The 17,845-nt window shown below is 46.3% G+C and overlaps 5 protein-coding genes across 5 annotated transcripts; 4 read left to right on the forward strand and 1 right to left on the reverse strand.

Annotated features, from left to right (window-relative positions):
• Positions 1–247: 247 nt before the first annotated feature.
• Positions 248–2,085, forward strand: LOC128726424 (intraflagellar transport protein 52 homolog). The gene is made up of 7 exons (XM_053820233.1): positions 248–357; positions 429–531; positions 605–719; positions 797–954; positions 1,045–1,314; positions 1,400–1,648; positions 1,798–2,085. Exons 1-7 carry the CDS (start codon positions 248–250, stop codon positions 2,083–2,085), a joined length of 1,293 nt encoding a protein of 430 aa, XP_053676208.1.
• A 403-nt stretch (positions 2,086–2,488) lies between these two features.
• LOC128722843 (cytochrome c oxidase subunit 5B, mitochondrial-like) lies at positions 2,489–4,063 on the forward strand. Its single transcript, XM_053816526.1, has 4 exons — positions 2,489–2,662; positions 3,046–3,219; positions 3,301–3,344; positions 3,458–4,063. Exons 1-4 carry the CDS (start codon positions 2,584–2,586, stop codon positions 3,518–3,520), a joined length of 360 nt encoding a protein of 119 aa, XP_053672501.1. The 5' UTR covers positions 2,489–2,583; the 3' UTR covers positions 3,521–4,063.
• Positions 4,064–4,971: 908 nt separating this feature from the next.
• On the forward strand, positions 4,972–6,064 carry LOC128726726 (uncharacterized). Its single transcript, XM_053820550.1, has one exon. The coding sequence runs from the start codon at positions 4,972–4,974 to the stop codon at positions 5,932–5,934; it is 963 nt and encodes a 320-aa protein (XP_053676525.1). The 3' UTR covers positions 5,935–6,064.
• Positions 6,065–7,099: 1,035 nt separating this feature from the next.
• LOC128726440 (protein MCM10 homolog) lies at positions 7,100–9,463 on the reverse strand. The gene has a single exon (XM_053820253.1). The coding sequence runs from the start codon at positions 9,461–9,463 to the stop codon at positions 7,100–7,102; it is 2,364 nt and encodes a 787-aa protein (XP_053676228.1).
• Positions 9,464–14,486: 5,023 nt separating this feature from the next.
• LOC128722814 (facilitated trehalose transporter Tret1-like) lies at positions 14,487–16,396 on the forward strand. The gene is made up of 4 exons (XM_053816496.1): positions 14,487–14,736; positions 14,811–15,002; positions 15,077–15,225; positions 15,308–16,396. The coding sequence occupies exons 1-4, from the start codon at positions 14,487–14,489 to the stop codon at positions 16,229–16,231; spliced, it is 1,515 nt and encodes a 504-aa protein (XP_053672471.1). The 3' UTR covers positions 16,232–16,396.
• Positions 16,397–17,845: the final 1,449 nt, after the last annotated feature.

A 17,845-nucleotide genomic window follows, 5' to 3' on the forward strand; every position in this document is an offset into this window, starting at 1 on the left:
TAACGGCTCGCGGGCAAATGCGAACATTTCCATGGCAACCAGTCCTTGGCAAACAGTTTGCTTTTCGGAGTTTTCCAAAACACACCCGGCACGTGACGTTTGTTTACGTGGACCTTTGGTGGCGCAAAGATATTGGAACTAGTAGTCACTGGTAGGCCAGTAGCTCGGGGCAAGCTGGGACGGCGGTGTCGAGTTTCAAACGGTAAAGGTCGCGGCGATTAAAGTGCCGCGTTTGAAGACGCCAACCATGAGCAATGCGACGATTCTGTTCAACGTCTCGAAGAACGAGCTGTTCAAGCTGGCGGACAACTACAAAACGCTCCATCGCAAGCTGAAGGTGAACCATCGCGTCGATAGGTGAGAAGTGCAATGCCATTGGGGCACTATTGGCGAGCGTTAGAACACTAACCCGTCCTTTTCCCCGACAGCAATAAAAGTGACATCACTCCCGAACTCCTCAAGACGGCCACGGTGTTTGTGTTGGCTGGACCGCAGGAAAAGTTCACCGAAACTGAGTTCCAATACCTAAAGGTGGGCATCTTGGTCATTCCTCGCGTTGAATTCATATTTTTGAGAACGTAAGCAATTTTTTTTCCTCTGCAAGGACTACATCAACGATGGCGGTCGGCTATTACTTCTGCTGGGTGAAGGTGGAGAAATGCAGTTCAACACGAATGTCAACTTCCTTCTGGAAGACTACGGAATGACCATCAACAACGGTATCACTGTGCAATCAGGAGTCGATCATCCAACCGGAAGCATTTATGGTATTTTCCTTTTTCCTCCCCCTTCCCAGATGTCGTTGTGCGACCCCAGTATTACAAATACTTCCACCCGAAGGAAGCCCTTATCAGCGGTGGAGTGAGCTGCGATTCAATGAATAATTTACTGCTGGAAGCGAGCAAAAGTATCCTCACATCGTTCGACTTCATGGACAATAAATACAAAGTCGAGGTACGTAGCGATTTTCAACACCGCCTCCGCTTAGATTAATGATCCTGCACCGCCGGGGCAACGGTCATGATGGGTTCCTATTTTTCGCAGTTCGTGTATCCCTTCGGCGCGACGATGAACGTCATTAGCCCGGCTAACGTGCTGCTCACGACTGGCCCAGTAGTATACCCTTTCAACCGACCGCTAGCTGGGTGCTTTCAGAACGAAAGCAACGGCAAGCTGATTGCGATCGGCTCGGGACACATGTTCCAGGACAAGTACATCTCCAACGAGGTAAATACCGCGCTGTGGGACAGCCTGTTGGCGCTGATTCTACAGGACGATTTCCAATTCAAAGCGTCCGACTTCAACGACCTGGAGGTAGGCATTGTTGGCTGTTCCCTAGATGCCGGCATACGCCCGAGGCTAGTATTGCAACTCTTTTATTTTCCTACTGCACCGGCAGATAAATGACTACGCCGTCATACCCGATACGATCTATCTGGCCGAGCAGCCGAAGATATGCCTAATGGATTCGCTCGATTACGACATTCCGGCCGACTTCAAGAAGCTATTTGATATGTCGCTCTACTCAATCAACAACGATCTGCTGCGCGATGTTATCAGCACGTACGAAAAGCTAGATGTGCAATATGAACCGCTGAAGATCATCAAACCGCAGTTTGAGATTCCGTTACCACCGCTGCAGCTTGCGGTAAGCGAGGCGAAAATGTAGTACTTTCAGGTTTACTTTGGGTTGGAGAGAACTACAGCTTGCTGAAAGCGAACAAGAAAACCTTGACCGGGCAAGAGTTTCATCTCGGAAGTCGTTTGAACTAGTGTTGGTTTTTTTCCTTTTTCCAGGTGTTCCAGCCAATATTCAGCGACCTGCCGGCGCCTCCTTTAGAGCTGTTTGATTTGGACGAAGCGTTCAGCTCAGAAAAGGTACAGATAGCACAACTAACCAACAAATGCCTATCTCCTGGTCACGAGGGACCGCATACGATTGACGAGAAAGAGTTGGGATATTTTATTCAGGAATGCGGACGCATTCTTAAGGTCTGTCAGGACGATCAGAAAATGTCCCCAAAGGAGATTCTGAACGCGATCAGCGTTAAGATTGCGCACTACAAAAAGTTAGACAAGGATTAAGTAGTACGCTTTATATAGTAACTTTATCTATCATGCTGAATATATAGTTTTATAATAATCAAAATTTAAATATGTATCACATTGATTTAACAGGTCTTATTTAAATATACCGATTCGAACTCTATACGATTGTGTTCAATTGTTTAGTTTGCAATATTGGTTCTACACATAAATTTTCCATAATTTCTAAATTAAAAATTAATTTCAAAGGATCAAAGGACAAGAGATGATCAAATCAAAGTAAATATATAAATGGTGAGACAAGATGAGAACAGAATAGCAGTGGAAAGAGCATCTCAACTGTGCTCACCTTGGTCTGACGAGAGAAGCAAAATACGAGCGAGAATCGTTCCCTCATATGACAACCTCTTTGACAGTGACGTTTGACAGAAGGCTGAAAGAAGACATCGGAACAAATCGAAGACATTTTTACACTTCTCCGACAGCGAAAACTACCACTTTTCTTCTACATCTTTCACGTACAAAGCATCCACTGCAATGGCGTCTCTGTGCGGAAGAATCGTCCTGGCCGCGACCAAGCGAAATGTGACCTACACGCCAGTTCGATTTTGTAAAAGTAAGTTTTGGTGACCGATATTGCACAACACATTTTCGCGTGTGACCGCCCGGAAGAGCGAAAGAGATGAGACGATCAAAATTTTCATCTCAGCCAAGTGAGAGAATGGAACCGAAACCAGCAAGTGCGCTTACGTAATTTCAATCGGTAAAAATCCGCATCCTTCGAACCAACATTAGATGCAATCCTTGACGAAATGATGCACAACAAAGAGTCTTACCGATTGATCCAACTTTCGCTGGAAAAAGTCAATAAATTCGCTGAAAATTCTCCGCTAATGTAGTCCCGACTGACAAGACACCCTCGGAGCTGGAAGATGTTTCCATCGTCGTGCCAGATGAATGGAGGAATTTATTAAGTTTGTTTTCGGGGATTTCTTGCAGTGATGAACGACCCGATTGAACATGCCACTGGTATCGAGAAGCGTGAGCTGCTTGCCAAGCAGGCCGGTAATCCAGATCCCTTTGATATGCGTGTGTTCAAGCGCGGACCGGGTACCAAGGACAGCCCCAACCTAATCCCATCGGCTTTCGATGCCCGTCTAGTCGGCTGCGTTTGTAAGTACAGAACTGTTTTGTGATAGTTTACTAAGGTGGCTCAGAATCTTACTGAACATACGTATGCTTCATTCTTTGCAGGCGAGGAAGACCAAACCTATGTCCAGTGGATGTGGCTGTACCAGGTAGGATGAAAAAGATTGTACAGCTTTGATGTTTATAGTTCATCGATACGAAATTTTGATCAAATTTTAGTTCTAAGTAATAATGCATCTACTTTTGTTTCTGTGCATTTTAGGGCCAGCCAAAACGCTGCGAGTGCGGACATTGGTTCAAATTGGTAGAGAAGGCTCCAGTCTAAGAATCGAGCAGCATCTTCCTGCCATCCTGCTGTAGAAATGAAATGAAAAGCATAACCAACTAATATTTAAAATCTGGAGAGCATTACCTACAACAAATAAAGAAATCCAGATCGTTACAAAACACATCGGACCTGTGTCATAGAAAACAGAACTCAAGAAGCAATCAATCTTCAAGAAACAAAAAAAAACATTCATGGTATCCCGTTCCGTTCTGGTGTAAGAATTGCAAATAACTTCAACGTAACGGAAGATCCAATGGTTTACCAGCATGTGTTTATCTACACGTTTAAGTCTATGGCAGGACTTTTCATTGGGCATCTTCACCTTGTGCGTCCTCTGCTGAAGTAAACATCTTTTGCAGCAACATTATAATAGCAAAACAAATTTAGCGTTATCCAATAAAACTTAATTTTATTGTTCGAAAGCCTCGAGATGACTTCCAGTATACTCCATTGGGTTTAGTTTTAGGAACTATTCATCAGATCGGTTATGAATGTAAATGTTTAAGGCTTGGATTATACGCTAATTCTTGGCACTGGAAACCCTTACGTGAGTCTATTTTCTACAGTTTTTTAAACACATAACTAGTGTTAAAAATTATAATGTCTTAGGCCCTAAAAATTACTATATAAACTGCTATATGATCAAATAGGGGATTTGAATGCATATATCATTTCATTAATACACCAGAGACCAATACATACTGCATAATAATGAGTATTATATAGAAAAGTTTGCGTTAATAGTAAAATGTCTATAACTAGACGCAAAACTATTACTTTGCAAACAATTTCATAGATTAAACAACGAACAAATTGATCGCGAGCCAGATTTGAAAGGTTAAGTCAACTTGACATTTCAAACGCAAGTGTAATTGTATGCGTGTTTGTTTTGGATGCTACTATCGTAGCGAACAGTTTCGTAAATGTTTAATTAAAAGTTAATTTTTACCCTTTCGCGGGTTGTCGATCGTTATTCTAAGCACAAAAATCTGTAATCAGCTTATTATCTCACAAGGTGTGTGTGCAATATCATCGAAAACTTGGGTTATAAAGAAAGTGACAATATCTGACGAATGTTTTTTCTGTTACAGCTTTTCCCTTGTATCAAATAATTATTTTGGGGTTGGTCAAATATATATGCAAAGCAACAACTTATACCGTCGAGCGAGAAGTGCAATTAAACGGGCAATTGATTAGGTGAGCAAGAACCCGCACACCAAAGATCGCGAAAACGCGGGGTGGATAGGGTGATTACATACCGCAGCAACGTAGATCCAGCGTTTTCGACACGCTCTGATTGCTATCTCGAGGCGTAAGAGGCTATTGCCATCATCTGCGTACGGAGCCGATCACCCGTCGAAAGGGCGTTTTCCAGCAATACGCGGGCGCCAGCGCGCTCTACTGAGTTAGTTCGACGGACTGCGAAAGTGGTTTCAGTTTCGTGCGCGATGGACTCCACACTGGATCGAACCTACGTGTCGAATTACTTCGCTAATCTGAACGAGATCTCGAAAAAGATCTCTCTCGACATTGACGAAATCCGTGGTGCGTACGAACACATCTGGGATGAGTTGAGTCGCGAAGAGCAGATGGAAATCGTGAACGAGACGATCATCAAACCCGAGTTAGCGCTGAAATATTTTGACAATTTCTCCACATCGTCCGATTCGCTGCAGCGAATCTTAGGAGGCGATGATGACGACGAAACCAACGGTGTACACGGTGAGGAGGATCGAAACGCGAACCTGTACGACGGTCGCCGGTTGCAGACTTTCCAGTACGTCCGGACTGGCCGCAAGGTTGTCACGGATGACAGTGTAGGATTATACAGAGACGAACACTCGGCTCCTTTCTCACATAAGACCAAAAGCCAAATCAATCTGAATATCTTCCCACGGGAAAAGGATCCAAAAGCAGAAGTGTCCAGTGCAAAAGCAGCTGGTCTGCTAGCGAAGAAGCTGATGCTGAAATCTCCGAAATCGGACGATTCGAGTAGCCTCGCGAAGGGGAACGGCGCACTCAAAGGCTTGGCGAAGGAGCACGATGGACCCACCGCAATGTACGATAGTGAACAGAACCTGATCTTGACCGAGGAAGCGTACGGAACGAAGACTACTGGGGCTGGATTTTTGAGTAAGTTTAACAATCTCATTTTCAACCAAGCACCGATGGAAATGACGACCGCGGCTTCAGCCGCTTCGATCACCGGCAGCGATGAAATCGATGGCACGCTCGAGCAGGACGAGTTCGACACAGACAACGATAAGGTGAACCTGTTCACCAAGAGCACTAAAAACGAGTGCCTTCACCGTGCTCAATCGTCCTCAGTCGAGGAGGACGACAAAAACTATGACGAGCTGAACAGTCTGCTCGGTAACAGCAAAGGCTTCGATTTTCTCAACAATTGGTAAACGAATCGGGCACAAGGCTGAGCCAACACTATACCCGATTGGTATGCTTCCTTGCCTTAGCTATCCCTCTTCCAAACCCCTCTAGTCGCTCTAATATGCCTTTGATTTCGCCGTATACTTATCGCTTAGTTGATGCCCTCAAAACAAGGGCTAGGTTTCACGTCGAGTATTTTCACTCGTCCATACCGCTATTGGAAGCAACATTTAGATTCATGACATTAGGGAATCTCTTATTTATCGTCTTATGAATACTAACTGCATGAAATACTCAATAGTGCGAACATGAACAATATCAAATTATTCCGACAGACTGATACATCACGCGCTCCATTCGCGTAAAAAGGCTTGCTCACGAACAGGACACACATCCTCTTAAAAGCCCACCTTTCCGCGAAGTCGTTGATGGCATGGATTGCGTATTTAAACCAAAAAACAGGAATTTAAGGAATAGTCCAGCATGCGCCGTTAGGCACTGTTGGATGTAATGATCGAGAATAATATCTGGCCATTACCTTCCCTTCTAAAATTAAGATTACAGCGGAGTACTCCACGACCGTCCGTGGACGATCATCCCATTAGTATAGGTTAGTAAATGTTCTTTTGAAATGATTGTAGGTGATGCCTTTGCGCATTGAAAAGTTATCTTGTAATGAGGTAAACTACTAAGCCAAACAGGCGTTACATTATAGCTTGAACCCATTATCCAAATCAATCGTGTGAGATCACGAGTGTGGTCAATGGGTACAAGCATTTCCAAACTTTCATCCTTCATTAGTCATCCATTTATAAGTTCAGCTATCCTGGCATAGCTTAACGCCTATTTATTCATCGAACAAAATTAACCGATCAATCATCCGCACTCATCGGAGCAGATATCAGTAAACTGTAATACCTCATCTTCACAAATTTAGAGCCTAGTGATGATATTCGAGCAAACGTTGATAATAGCGTAATCTCACTTTTTGTATACAACTTATCTTAGCGCTCTCGTAGGAAGAGTAAATAAAGTATCATTCGTAAAGTATTCTAACAATTTCTATCGTTTCGTTTTAGTTAACAGATTCTTCGCAAAGGTTAGAATTAGAAAAGAAACGAGTTATAATGTTGTTTGCACTTACTTGCATATCAGTCAAATGTGATATATTTATTTTATGCTGCTTCCGGCTCAACTTTCCTCCGGCATCAACAGATTCAGGCTAGCATTTGCTCCAGCCAAACTGCCCAAATATTTCTCCTCGTCGCCCCGAATCGACAACACATCACCAATCTGCACTCCACGTTTCTCGCGCATCATTGCGCACCGTTCCCAGCGGGAGCTTTGGCAGGACTTACAGCTCACCTTCGGAATTCGGAACAGACTAACAGTACGGTTGCCGCAGTCGCCGCATCGGAAAAATCGCTTTTCGGCATCGTGCACGCGTAGGCTGTGCCCTTCTTGCTTGCAGCGATCCGCAGCGGAAAAGGCGATGTACTTGCACTGGACGCAGCTGACCGCCTTGCACGCCACCTTGAACGTGTTGAGCATCTTCTCTTCCATTGCTTCTTTGCGTTCGAGCGTCTTAAAGTAGTCTTCCTGCTGGATGTTCTCCCGTGCCACTACCAAATCCTGGTGGGACGAACTCGCCTCCATGATGCGCTTTATGTGCTCCTTCCGAGCGCGATCCTGCTCATCCTTTTCATCCTGCAGTTTCTGTCGTTTAGCGTTCTGCTCTTCGCTTGCGGAGTTCTTGGAAACTTCCTCCAAAACACGCTTCTTGCCTTGTTCCGTGCCACGATACTTGATAAAGTTCGGGTTCGATTTCTCGATGGGGTTCTGCTTCACTATTTTTGATGCAAGAGCGCGCGATTGCAAAGCCTTTTTTACAGGCTTAGTCAGTTCGATATCAAAAGAGTCCCTGCTTAAACGGGGAACAAGTTCGAAGCTAAATTTTCTATTTTCTAGTGAGTTCGGCGCCGTGGGAGCCTGATCCGGTTGGACGGCCTGTGTTTGAGATTGTGCCGTCGGAGAAGCCGTCTGGCCCTTTGTTTGCAAAAAGTCCAACGATACGCCGAGGCTCTGTAAACGCTTCACGTCCTTCACGCGTTGGCCAACGTTTAGCTCAATTCTAGCTGCCGATGGTTTTGAGGTCGTTTTTGGCGTCGTAGCTGCCGCACGATAAGACGGAACCGAAGGCGATGATGTCGATGGGGTGGATCCTGATGCTCCGTCTCCATTACCGCCTTCGAACGGCGAACGGAAGTAATCCGATAACGTCATCATCCGGTGACGATCTTTTTCCAGCTGCTTCGGGTGCTTTACTGCCTTGATGGCAGTGTAGCTCTGTCCACCGTAGAAAAACTCATTCTTGCCAAGGACCTTGTTTCGTAGCTCATTTAAACCGCGACCGCCCGTCGACGTCACTAACCCACCTCGATTGCTGGCCTTGTTGTACTCCTGCTTAATGTGGTACACGCAGTACTCGCACTTGCCCAAGTTCACTATGGCCGTACAGCGTTCACCGTTCTTCTTTCGACTCCGGCACGTGCCCATGTCCCGTGACTGCCCTAACACCATCACCTTAGTGGAGCGGTCGATCGATATGGCGGCTTCCGTATTTCTGTCGCTGTTTCCGTTCATGACGTTGGGGTTGAGTATGGCCAGCGCCGTGCCTTCGGCCGTTTTCCACAGGTCTTTGTAGGCCTGCCCGAACAGGAACATGCTCACCGTTTTAATGTCGCCGTGCAGATCGCTCAATTTCCAGATCGCAAATTGCTTCCCCTTGGACGTCATTTTCGTGGGACTTTTGCTAATCAGCACCCCACCGATTACCCAGTCCTGCAGAAGATCGGCCGTTTCGACAAAATTCCGCAGCCGCATGAAGGGCACCGCTTTTTTGCCCTCCATTTGTTCCTGTAGTGTCTGACTGGACACCAACGGGTGCACAATCCGCAACCCGAATACGGGATCCGTGTGCACGTTCGCCTGAAACACCGCCGGAATGCTTTCCTTGGGGGCTGTTGTCCCTACAGGCTGTTGGGTTGCCCTATTAGGCGTGCGTTCCTGCTGACCAATCTGCTTTCCTGCTGTCCTGTCTTCGGGCTTAGGAGTTGCGGGAGCTTGTGGGGTGCTTCGATTGATCTGCCACAACTTTCGGTCGACCCACGTCGAGAGCTTTTGGTCCGATTTTTCGGCTTCCTTCGATTTTAGCATGTCGTTGATCTGCCGCCCGTACTGATTGTACTTGCGCTCGAGAAAGTTTCTCGTTTCCTCATCATCCGACGAATCGATGTCTGCATCGCGTACATTTGAGGTAGCATCGCTGGTAAATGGCTTTGGTGTAGGTTCTGGGGCATTACCCTCGACGTTGCAGGAATCGGTCAGCAGAAAACTAGACCCTTTTACGGTCAATTTTCGTTTGTCTCCATCCGTTGCACTGCTGGTGTGAGGATCATCCTCCTCGTTCACATCCTCAGAGATGCCTTCGTCGTAATTTTCTAGCAACAGCTGCTCCAGTTCGCCCACCTCCAAATCATCCATATTTTCAGACATTGCGGTAGAAACACTGATACCCAAAGCTCACTGCACGCACAAATTTAGCTACATTCAATTAAAATCCACTTAGGCATGCGTTAAAATGTGTTTTACTTTCCCGCCTTTTACACCGCGATGACACATGCGCACTGACCGACGTTTAGTTGTTGATATTTTATATACAAAATATTGCCCGCCGAAAAGTATGTTTATGAACTCAATCACTTATCCCAGAGACCCGCATCACAAGCACAAAATATAAAATGCCTAAACTGAATGTAATATCAGTATTTACCATGTAAAACACCACAAAAATAAAGGAAAATATAAACAAATATCACTCACTGTAGATGACGAAGCAGCCCTATGTAACAAATGTCAAAACATCCCAAACTGCTGAGGGGAATGACTGTGCTGCATGCAACGGACATGTAAGGAATTATAAATTTAAAGACTATTTGAATATTCTTGGTATATTTTCTAATTTAAAATATAATATGGGTGACAAACATAAAGTATATTTTCATATTTTGTACGTAAAATGCACAAAATGCTTCAACAATCTCGAATTGTTTTTCCCCTTTTATGGAATGATCATTACTTTTGAATTGACAAAAACGCACGGTTAAAAATATCTTAAAGTGTATAAAATTGTTAATTGATTGTTGATTGGACTAGAACAAATCGAGAGCAAAAGAAAAAAAATATTTTAAGGCATTGAATTAAGACATTATCCTCTAGATAACACGTGCGGGACCTATCTCATACTCGTGGTCCATTTCAACGTGCAAAAAATATCATATTTCTTCTCCATAATGGCCTATATCCTCAGAAACCAAGCTGTGAACCAGGAAACAACAAAGGTTCACGTTCGGATGATGGTCTTTGGTAAGACTATTAATTTATGCATTTATTCTGCAAGCATTTATTCGTTTCCAGGCTGGTTCGCCTTCCTTTGCCAAGGTTGACCCAAATTGTTACTGGCCGGCTTACAGGATGTACACAAATATAACCGGTTGACTTTCTTTACGCTGAAGGACATTGCGTCGCCACGGCAAAGAAATCATAACTACCGTCGACAACATGCTGTTAAAAGATGCATCCAATAGTGTGTCACACTGCGTTACTGCACTAGGGGCATTATGTGCATCCCCTAAAGCATGTGCACATAATGAACGTTACTTTTGACTAGCCCAAGATCAAACGCACTGCACGGGGATAATCGAAACGAGATCAAATACAAGGCAATCGAAATGGTACTAATTAATACCCGCATGCGGTGTAGAGCATTACACAGTTACACCAAAAATCGTTGAAAATACTGGTGTTGCACAATCATTGAACATCGCTTTCGTTCGTACGCCATGTGACGATCGAGTAACAAGATCGTGTACCATGTGGTGTCTGGAAGAAGAAGCTTGGATAAACATAATCGATACCTGAAAAATGATCGGAAAAATTATCAAAATTCGAGTTGGCTAAGGCAAACACTACTGGGATTGATTTTAGAAGGAATTCGAGGAAGAAACAAACGGATCCCTGGTCGGGGAACACTGTTTACCGATCGTACCAGGTCGATAATTAAACGAACAATGCGTCGGTCTGTGTTTATTCGCGCTTCCAAAAACGTCGCCGTTCGTTCTCATGCGCTCGTTCGCTTTTGAACATGATAACAACAGTTCCGTTTAAAACTAGAGACATTCTCACTGATTGCATATGGTTTTTTTTTATTTTTAGCGCAAATTGTCATCCCCCAAAAAGCAGCCCCTGCAGCAGATGCAAGCGTACGTGGGGTGCATTTCGGTAAGCCACCGAGCCAGCCGTGAAGAGAAAGAAGCGGCCTTGCCCTGCTAATGGGTGCCATCTCGCGGACTTTGCGAACACGAACTCACCGCGTATCCACGAGGCAAACTCCCTCCCCACTGGGTGGCCGCGTGGTAAATAAAATGTAGCCCAACATACCTATCCACCCAGACGTACACCATTGCGCGCGCTCGCTCGAATATAGGGGCTGTGATACGACACATCGATAGAAACGAATCACCATCCCGCCCAGCTCAAGCCCACCAGGGCTCCGGTCCGTTGCTGCGAGGCTCTAAACAGGCGCACACGCACACAAAATACTGCTGGCTGCCAACCCCCCGAAGTAGCTACATCTCGCCGATCCAAGAAGGGTGGATGATCGAGGGTGACACCCTACCGAGGCTAGGGGGAGGGAGGGGAGGGGGAACACCCAGTTCAGCATAATACGATCCGTGGCCCATCGAAGCCATCCCAGTCGTGCTGAGCAGATCGTCGCGAAAGGTCCTACCTGATCACTGGTTCACTGGTTGTGTGTTGACGCAGGTTTGCGTGGCGTTCGCGATCGTGTAGTGTGCCAAAGTGTCTGCCAACCCGGAGTTCCACTGGGTCTGGTGTGTTGTCGTTGCAATCTGGTTTTGGTTCGGTACTTCTGCTGCTCTGTTGCTGTGTGGCAGCTTGTGGGCCTCGGCAACAGTGCGATCGTCGTGTGGTTGTGTGGCGGGTTTATTTGCACGTTTCTCCCGTACGAGAATCGTTCGGGGCCCGGTTTTCTCCCTGAAACCAGTCTGTCTGCGGACACATCGCGTACCACTTTCGGGCTTCAGCTACCAGGTAAGCCTACTAGGCGCCGGCTAGGGTGAATTTATGAGCGGTCATTTGTTTCAATCAAGCTTCAAGGATCGGAGGATCGCCTTGTGCGTGCGGGTTCACGCGGTGGGAAGAAAAATCGTGCGAAAACGATGGGCTTATGGAAGAGCCGGGTTAGTGTGAAACAAATTGGCGATTCGTGTTTTTTTTCCACCCACCCTCACATTCGTTGGATTGCGTAAGGCTCCATTCTACCACCGCACGTGTGTGGCTTGTTTTTAACGACTATTTTTAAATTCCTGTTTGAATCTGGAAATTCCCACCTAGCGTTTTGGGAAGGATTCACCTTCACAGGTGGAGGGCACCTCGAATTTGCATGTCGCGTGATTGGGTGATTTATTTAGTTTTTTTTTTTACTTTATCGTTCCCCCCACTGTTCCCGATGAAACCGATTTCACCTGCATTAATGATTGAGCAGTTTTGTGGGCGCTTCTTTCTTTCTCTTCCCGGGTGGTGTTGTTAGGCGAGTGAGATGCAAAAAACGAGCTTCTTCTCTTCGCGTCAACATTTTTATTTTCAATTTCCGTTCGGGTGGATCAGCAGGAGACGAAGAAGAAACAGCCACCTCATCAGGTTTTACCCAGGACACCCTTCAAGCAGCACCATTAACGCGGAAGGTTAATGGCATTGAGAAACGCATCTGTACAATCAGAACGTCCAATATCACCCCTATCTTGTACCCGAACCGGTAGCTGTAAATTGGCGCCCGTCGGCTCCGTTTTATGGTCTCACCCCTACGAGGGTCGAACGCACGTTGGTTTTGCTCCTCTCGCCCGCGCACACAAACCACCCCCCCCATCCCTCCCCTCTCCCATCTCCTACCACCGGAGGGTCGTAAAATGTTTGTCCACCTAAAACGTCCTCCCTCGAGGTGAGACGCTGGAGAAACGTAACTATGCCACGGTCGGGAGGAAAGTGCAACTAAACAACCACCCCCAAGTGGGTGCAAAGGCGCATCAATAGAAAGTCGCGATGGGGGTGAAAATGCAAAAAAGGGGTGGTTGGTTTTAAAAATAGCACCAAAAGCAATGCGAAAGGCGCGCTTCTCCCAGGAGCTGAAGCAGTGATAGCAACAGCTGTCGGAAAGGCGCGTGCCACCGTGGCCGTGTGGTGGCGAGATTAAGCCACCCAGGCTGGGCCGCTTGGGAACAAAGATGCGCTCGTCCGTGGCCGTACAGGGTGAAGGATAGCTGGACCGACCCGGTCCAACGTCAGCCGAGGGTGTTTGATCGGGCATTACGCGGCCTAGGCCAAGTTACACAAGCACTAATCTTGCGCTCTCTCGCTGGCTCCGGCTTCGAGAATCGCTGGAAAACAACACACACACCCACATACACGAAAAACACATTTCACCGCCAAGGGGGCGCGCACTTGGGGTGGGTTTTCTCTGTTTACCCCAGGTTGACTATTTCTGGCACCACGGAAGGCCCACCCTCGGTGATAATGGATTCGCGATATATCCACTTTCCGTTTCCAGCTGATACCGACCGGAGGTGTCCGGAATTGCCCGCATCAGAAGGCCTGTGCTAATGCTTTATGCAAAGTTCTGTTCCTGTTGGTCTTGCTCAAGGTTACGTAGGGGGTCTACCTTTCTTTAACCACCCCGACATTCGGTGTGGATTATGCCGAATTAATCGAGCAAACTGCCTGATGTACAGGACTCACCTTCTCCTTGGTGGGTGGCTCACTTGTTTGCTAGCTGTTAGCGTCTCGTTATCGTCTTTCGACTGACAAGATGCGTACGATCGCGTGAACTCGATAACTGACCGACTCGTGTGTCAATGAGGTGAACCTACGCCAATAAACAGTTGTCCTACATTGTGGATTACTCTTGAGGAAGAGGACACTGTCGCTGACGATGTTGGGGTCAAAGACACGATCAATGAAATATTGTTAAAAAAACATACACACCTTTCCTGTGCATTTTAGTTTGCGTTCACTTTGTATTATTTGATTAGACACTCAAACGCATGATAATTACTAGCAACAACCTAAGTATTTTATATCTCCAGCTCCGTACCTTATCACGATAGTATAAATTCACAACCTTCCCCAACTGGCTGGACGCTATCGGCTTGGGATGGGATTCTATCCCATGGCTTGCTAAGCTTGTTTTTTTTGCCTTATCTACCGTAATGTGATTTTATGGTTGAAGCACCTAGCGCATTGTCAAAAGCGAAATTACCGCTCTCACCCATTTAATGGGCGCGTTCTACTCTGTTTATTATGATTCGATGGTAAAAAAAAACCCAAAAACTCATACCACTGTTACATTGTTATCACGCGGGATCTGTTAATCTAATCGGCTCCCTTCGGCCGATCTTGAACTATTTTCAGGAGCATTGTTTGGGATCTATTTACCAACGGTAGAATGGAGAAAGCTACTGAAACACCCACAACACCCCCGTGTGTGTCTCCGCCCAAGGCGACCCAGGCGACGTCGTCAGGTGTGGCGAAGCTCACCAAACGTGCCGCCATAACGCAGATAATAACCGCGGTCGTGGCCAACATTACGATCATCTCCTCTGGGATGGGCATCGGTTTCCCGTCGATCGCGATGATGGAACTAACGAATTCTACCTCGTCCGTGGTGCTGACGGAATCGGAGGCGAGCTGGTTCGGTAAGAATCAATAGGCTGTAGAAGAGTTAGTGATCAAAGAATATAACGTTGAACGTTGACTCCTTCTTCGATAGCATCTATCACTTCGATTATGTGCCCGTTTGGAGGACTACTATCGGGATATCTGCTGGATAAAATGGGCCGAAAGAAAACGCTCTACTGCATCAACATTATTTCCGTCATCTCGTGGGCCATTATGTCGTTTGCTAGTCGCACGGACGCGTACGTCCTGTTCGTGGAACTGATAGTCGCTCGAGTCATTATCGGTGAGTAGTAGCACGCGAAAAGCGGTTGGCAATGTTGTAATAACATGATTATTGTCTTCCATTCCATCTCATAGGTGTTGCGATTGGACTCTCGAGTACTCCTGCGTCGGTGTATGCCGCTGAGGTAGCTCATCCTCGTTTAAGAGGTCGCCTAACTCTGCTAACCGCTGGTTGTACCGGAATCGGCATGCTGCTCGTGTACTCCCTAGGCTACATGTTTAAGGTAAGTGACCGAGAAAGATCCTTCTCGTTCTGTAGAGTTCTTGAATTTTCACTACGATCCCATACTCGATCGCATACTCTAGGAGGATTGGCGATACGTCTGCACGATCTGCGGTGTCTTCACCGGAGTGTCACTGTTGACCGTGATCCCGCTGCCTGAATCGCCCAGCTGGTTGGTGGGCAAGAAACGACCACTGGAGGCCGAACAGCACCTGAAGGTGATCCGCGCTATCAAGGAGGACAACCACCCAGAGATCAAGGCAGAAATCAAGGCACTGGAAGAGAACGTTGCACGCTTCAGGGCATCGGACTCGAAGAAATCATCCAAGCTCGTACAGCTCAAGAAACCGGAGGTGTACAAGCCACTCTCGATCATGTGCATCTTCTTCCTGTTCCAACAATTCTCCGGCATCTTCGTGATCATCGTGTACGCGGCTAGTTTCTCCGTGGAGGCCGGAGTTGCCATCGATCCGTTCCTTAGCGCCGTACTTGTTGGATTAACGCGCGTTCTCACCACGATCCTGATGTCGTTCATCTCGGACAAGTTCGGACGACGTCCTCCGGCACTGTTCTCCGGGTTTGGCATGGCGTGTTGCATGTTTGGACTGGCCGCATGCGCCGTATATCCTGTTGTCGATACAGAGTTTGACTGGGTCCCAACGGCCCTTCTTGTGGCGTTTATCTTCACAGCCACGCTTGGCTTCCTGACGCTTCCCTTCTCGATGAACGCAGAAGTGTACCCGACAAAGATCCGTGGATTCGCTTCAGGACTTACGATCTTCTTCGGCTACACCATGTCTTTCATCATCCTGAAGAGCTATCCCACGATGGTGAGTGCCATTGGCAACGAGAACGTGTTCCTGTTCTTCGGTTGCGTTGCGCTTATTGGAATCGCGTTTGTGTACTTCTTCCTGCCCGAGACGAAGGGCCGCACGCTGCAGGACATTGAAGAGTACTTCCGCGGTGGTGCATCCTCGGACTCGGCCAAACAAGCCTCGAAGGCGTAAGGAGAGGGAAGTCGAATTTGAACACTCGTAGATAAGCAAGCTACTAGTCTGTGATAGAGTGGGTTTAGCGTATGGTATTCGGATTAGGTACTACATCTGACATTTTTACAGTTAAGAATGTAACAATCTCACATAAAAAAAAAGTATTCAATAAAACGCAGTGGTTTGGAGCTACAAAACACAACCGTTGGTGTTAATCTCGCTAGACATGATGACGATACTGTTACAATGTCTTCTCATTTCCTTATCAACAAGTTCGCTCGATGGGCGGATGAAGCCACAATCTTGGCCTACTTACACCGCTTTTCTCGAGAATAATAATCCTCGTTTCATCCTTTGAGTCACCGATTGAGACACGTCTTTCCACGTAAAAGGGTCCGCTGGTACGTGTATTATAATTCTCTCACTCGGTAGGTGGTGGAATGAATTCCTGGAAATTGTGCAAATGATGCCTAATTGTTTGTAAAACGATTTGAATCGCTTGACTGGCTGGTTGGTTTTATAATCCCCCCTCATAAAACCGGTGGATGTGTGATATTTCCGAACGTATGTGTCACTAGCAGAGTTGTTGCCTGCTCCCGATAATTAGATTTTTATGTGCAGATTCCGTCCGTCAACTGGGGAGTGATCGACGATCTCTCTTTTCCCGGTGATTCATAGCACATTATGTGTTACGGATTTCTGTGTTCCGCGCGTGATAGAATTATCCCTAACCTGCAAACAGCAACTCGAGCGCGTCCCGAAACGTTTATTTTTATGCAAAGGATACTCCTGCGTCGGTGCGTATTCCGCAGACATACAAGTGCTAAGTGGTTCAACGTGTGTGGAAAATCGGCGCGCCTTGTGCGATCGCATTGAAGCAGTCCGATGATTCATAGGAACAGCCCTCAGCTCCTCCCTCGGAGGGATCTTACGTATCGAAAGAGAGAAGAAGACGATCCATCGAAATCGTCACGAAATGCGCCAAATGTAACACCTGAACATACGGAACGCGTCCAATAGGCGCCTGGCCCAGACGCTGTCTTGTGATCTGCAATACTACGCATTGGTGGGTTTGTCCCACCAACGATGCTATTTTTTGGATATTTTGGCTCGATTAATCCACCGTTTTGTTAAGTGCAATTAACAGCTATACTACCGACTATCTATTTAATACGCGTCGTGATTGAGCCATTCTCACCTCCATCATAATGTCGAAAACCTCGACCGGGTTCGAATGTGGGCGCCGGCAGGTGAGGGTCAGATCAAAACGCGAGCATTGTGCAAAAAAACGGGTTGACGTTTTCTGTTTGATCCTTACAAATGTTTTCCTAGTTCTTTGCTGTTAATCAAATGCTAGCGAATGAGTCATACTGGGCGACTAGAGTGGTTGAGTTGCTAGGTCAACATTTTATTTTTATTTTTTCAAAAAAAGATTAAGTAACGAACTAACACATCTTGCATGATACTTTAGATAGCTTTGTAAAATATAATGCATAAAACAATTTAATTAAATAAAGATATTCTATGCATTTTTTTGCATTTCTATAACGAATAGTTAATTAAATACAATTCAAACGAAATAAGATGAATTCAACTTCCCTTTTTTATAAACGCCGTGAAGTATGCAATGTT

Source organism: Anopheles nili, chromosome 3, assembly GCF_943737925.1.
Source record: "Anopheles nili chromosome 3, idAnoNiliSN_F5_01, whole genome shotgun sequence".
Classification (NCBI taxonomy): domain Eukaryota; kingdom Metazoa; phylum Arthropoda; class Insecta; order Diptera; family Culicidae; genus Anopheles; species Anopheles nili.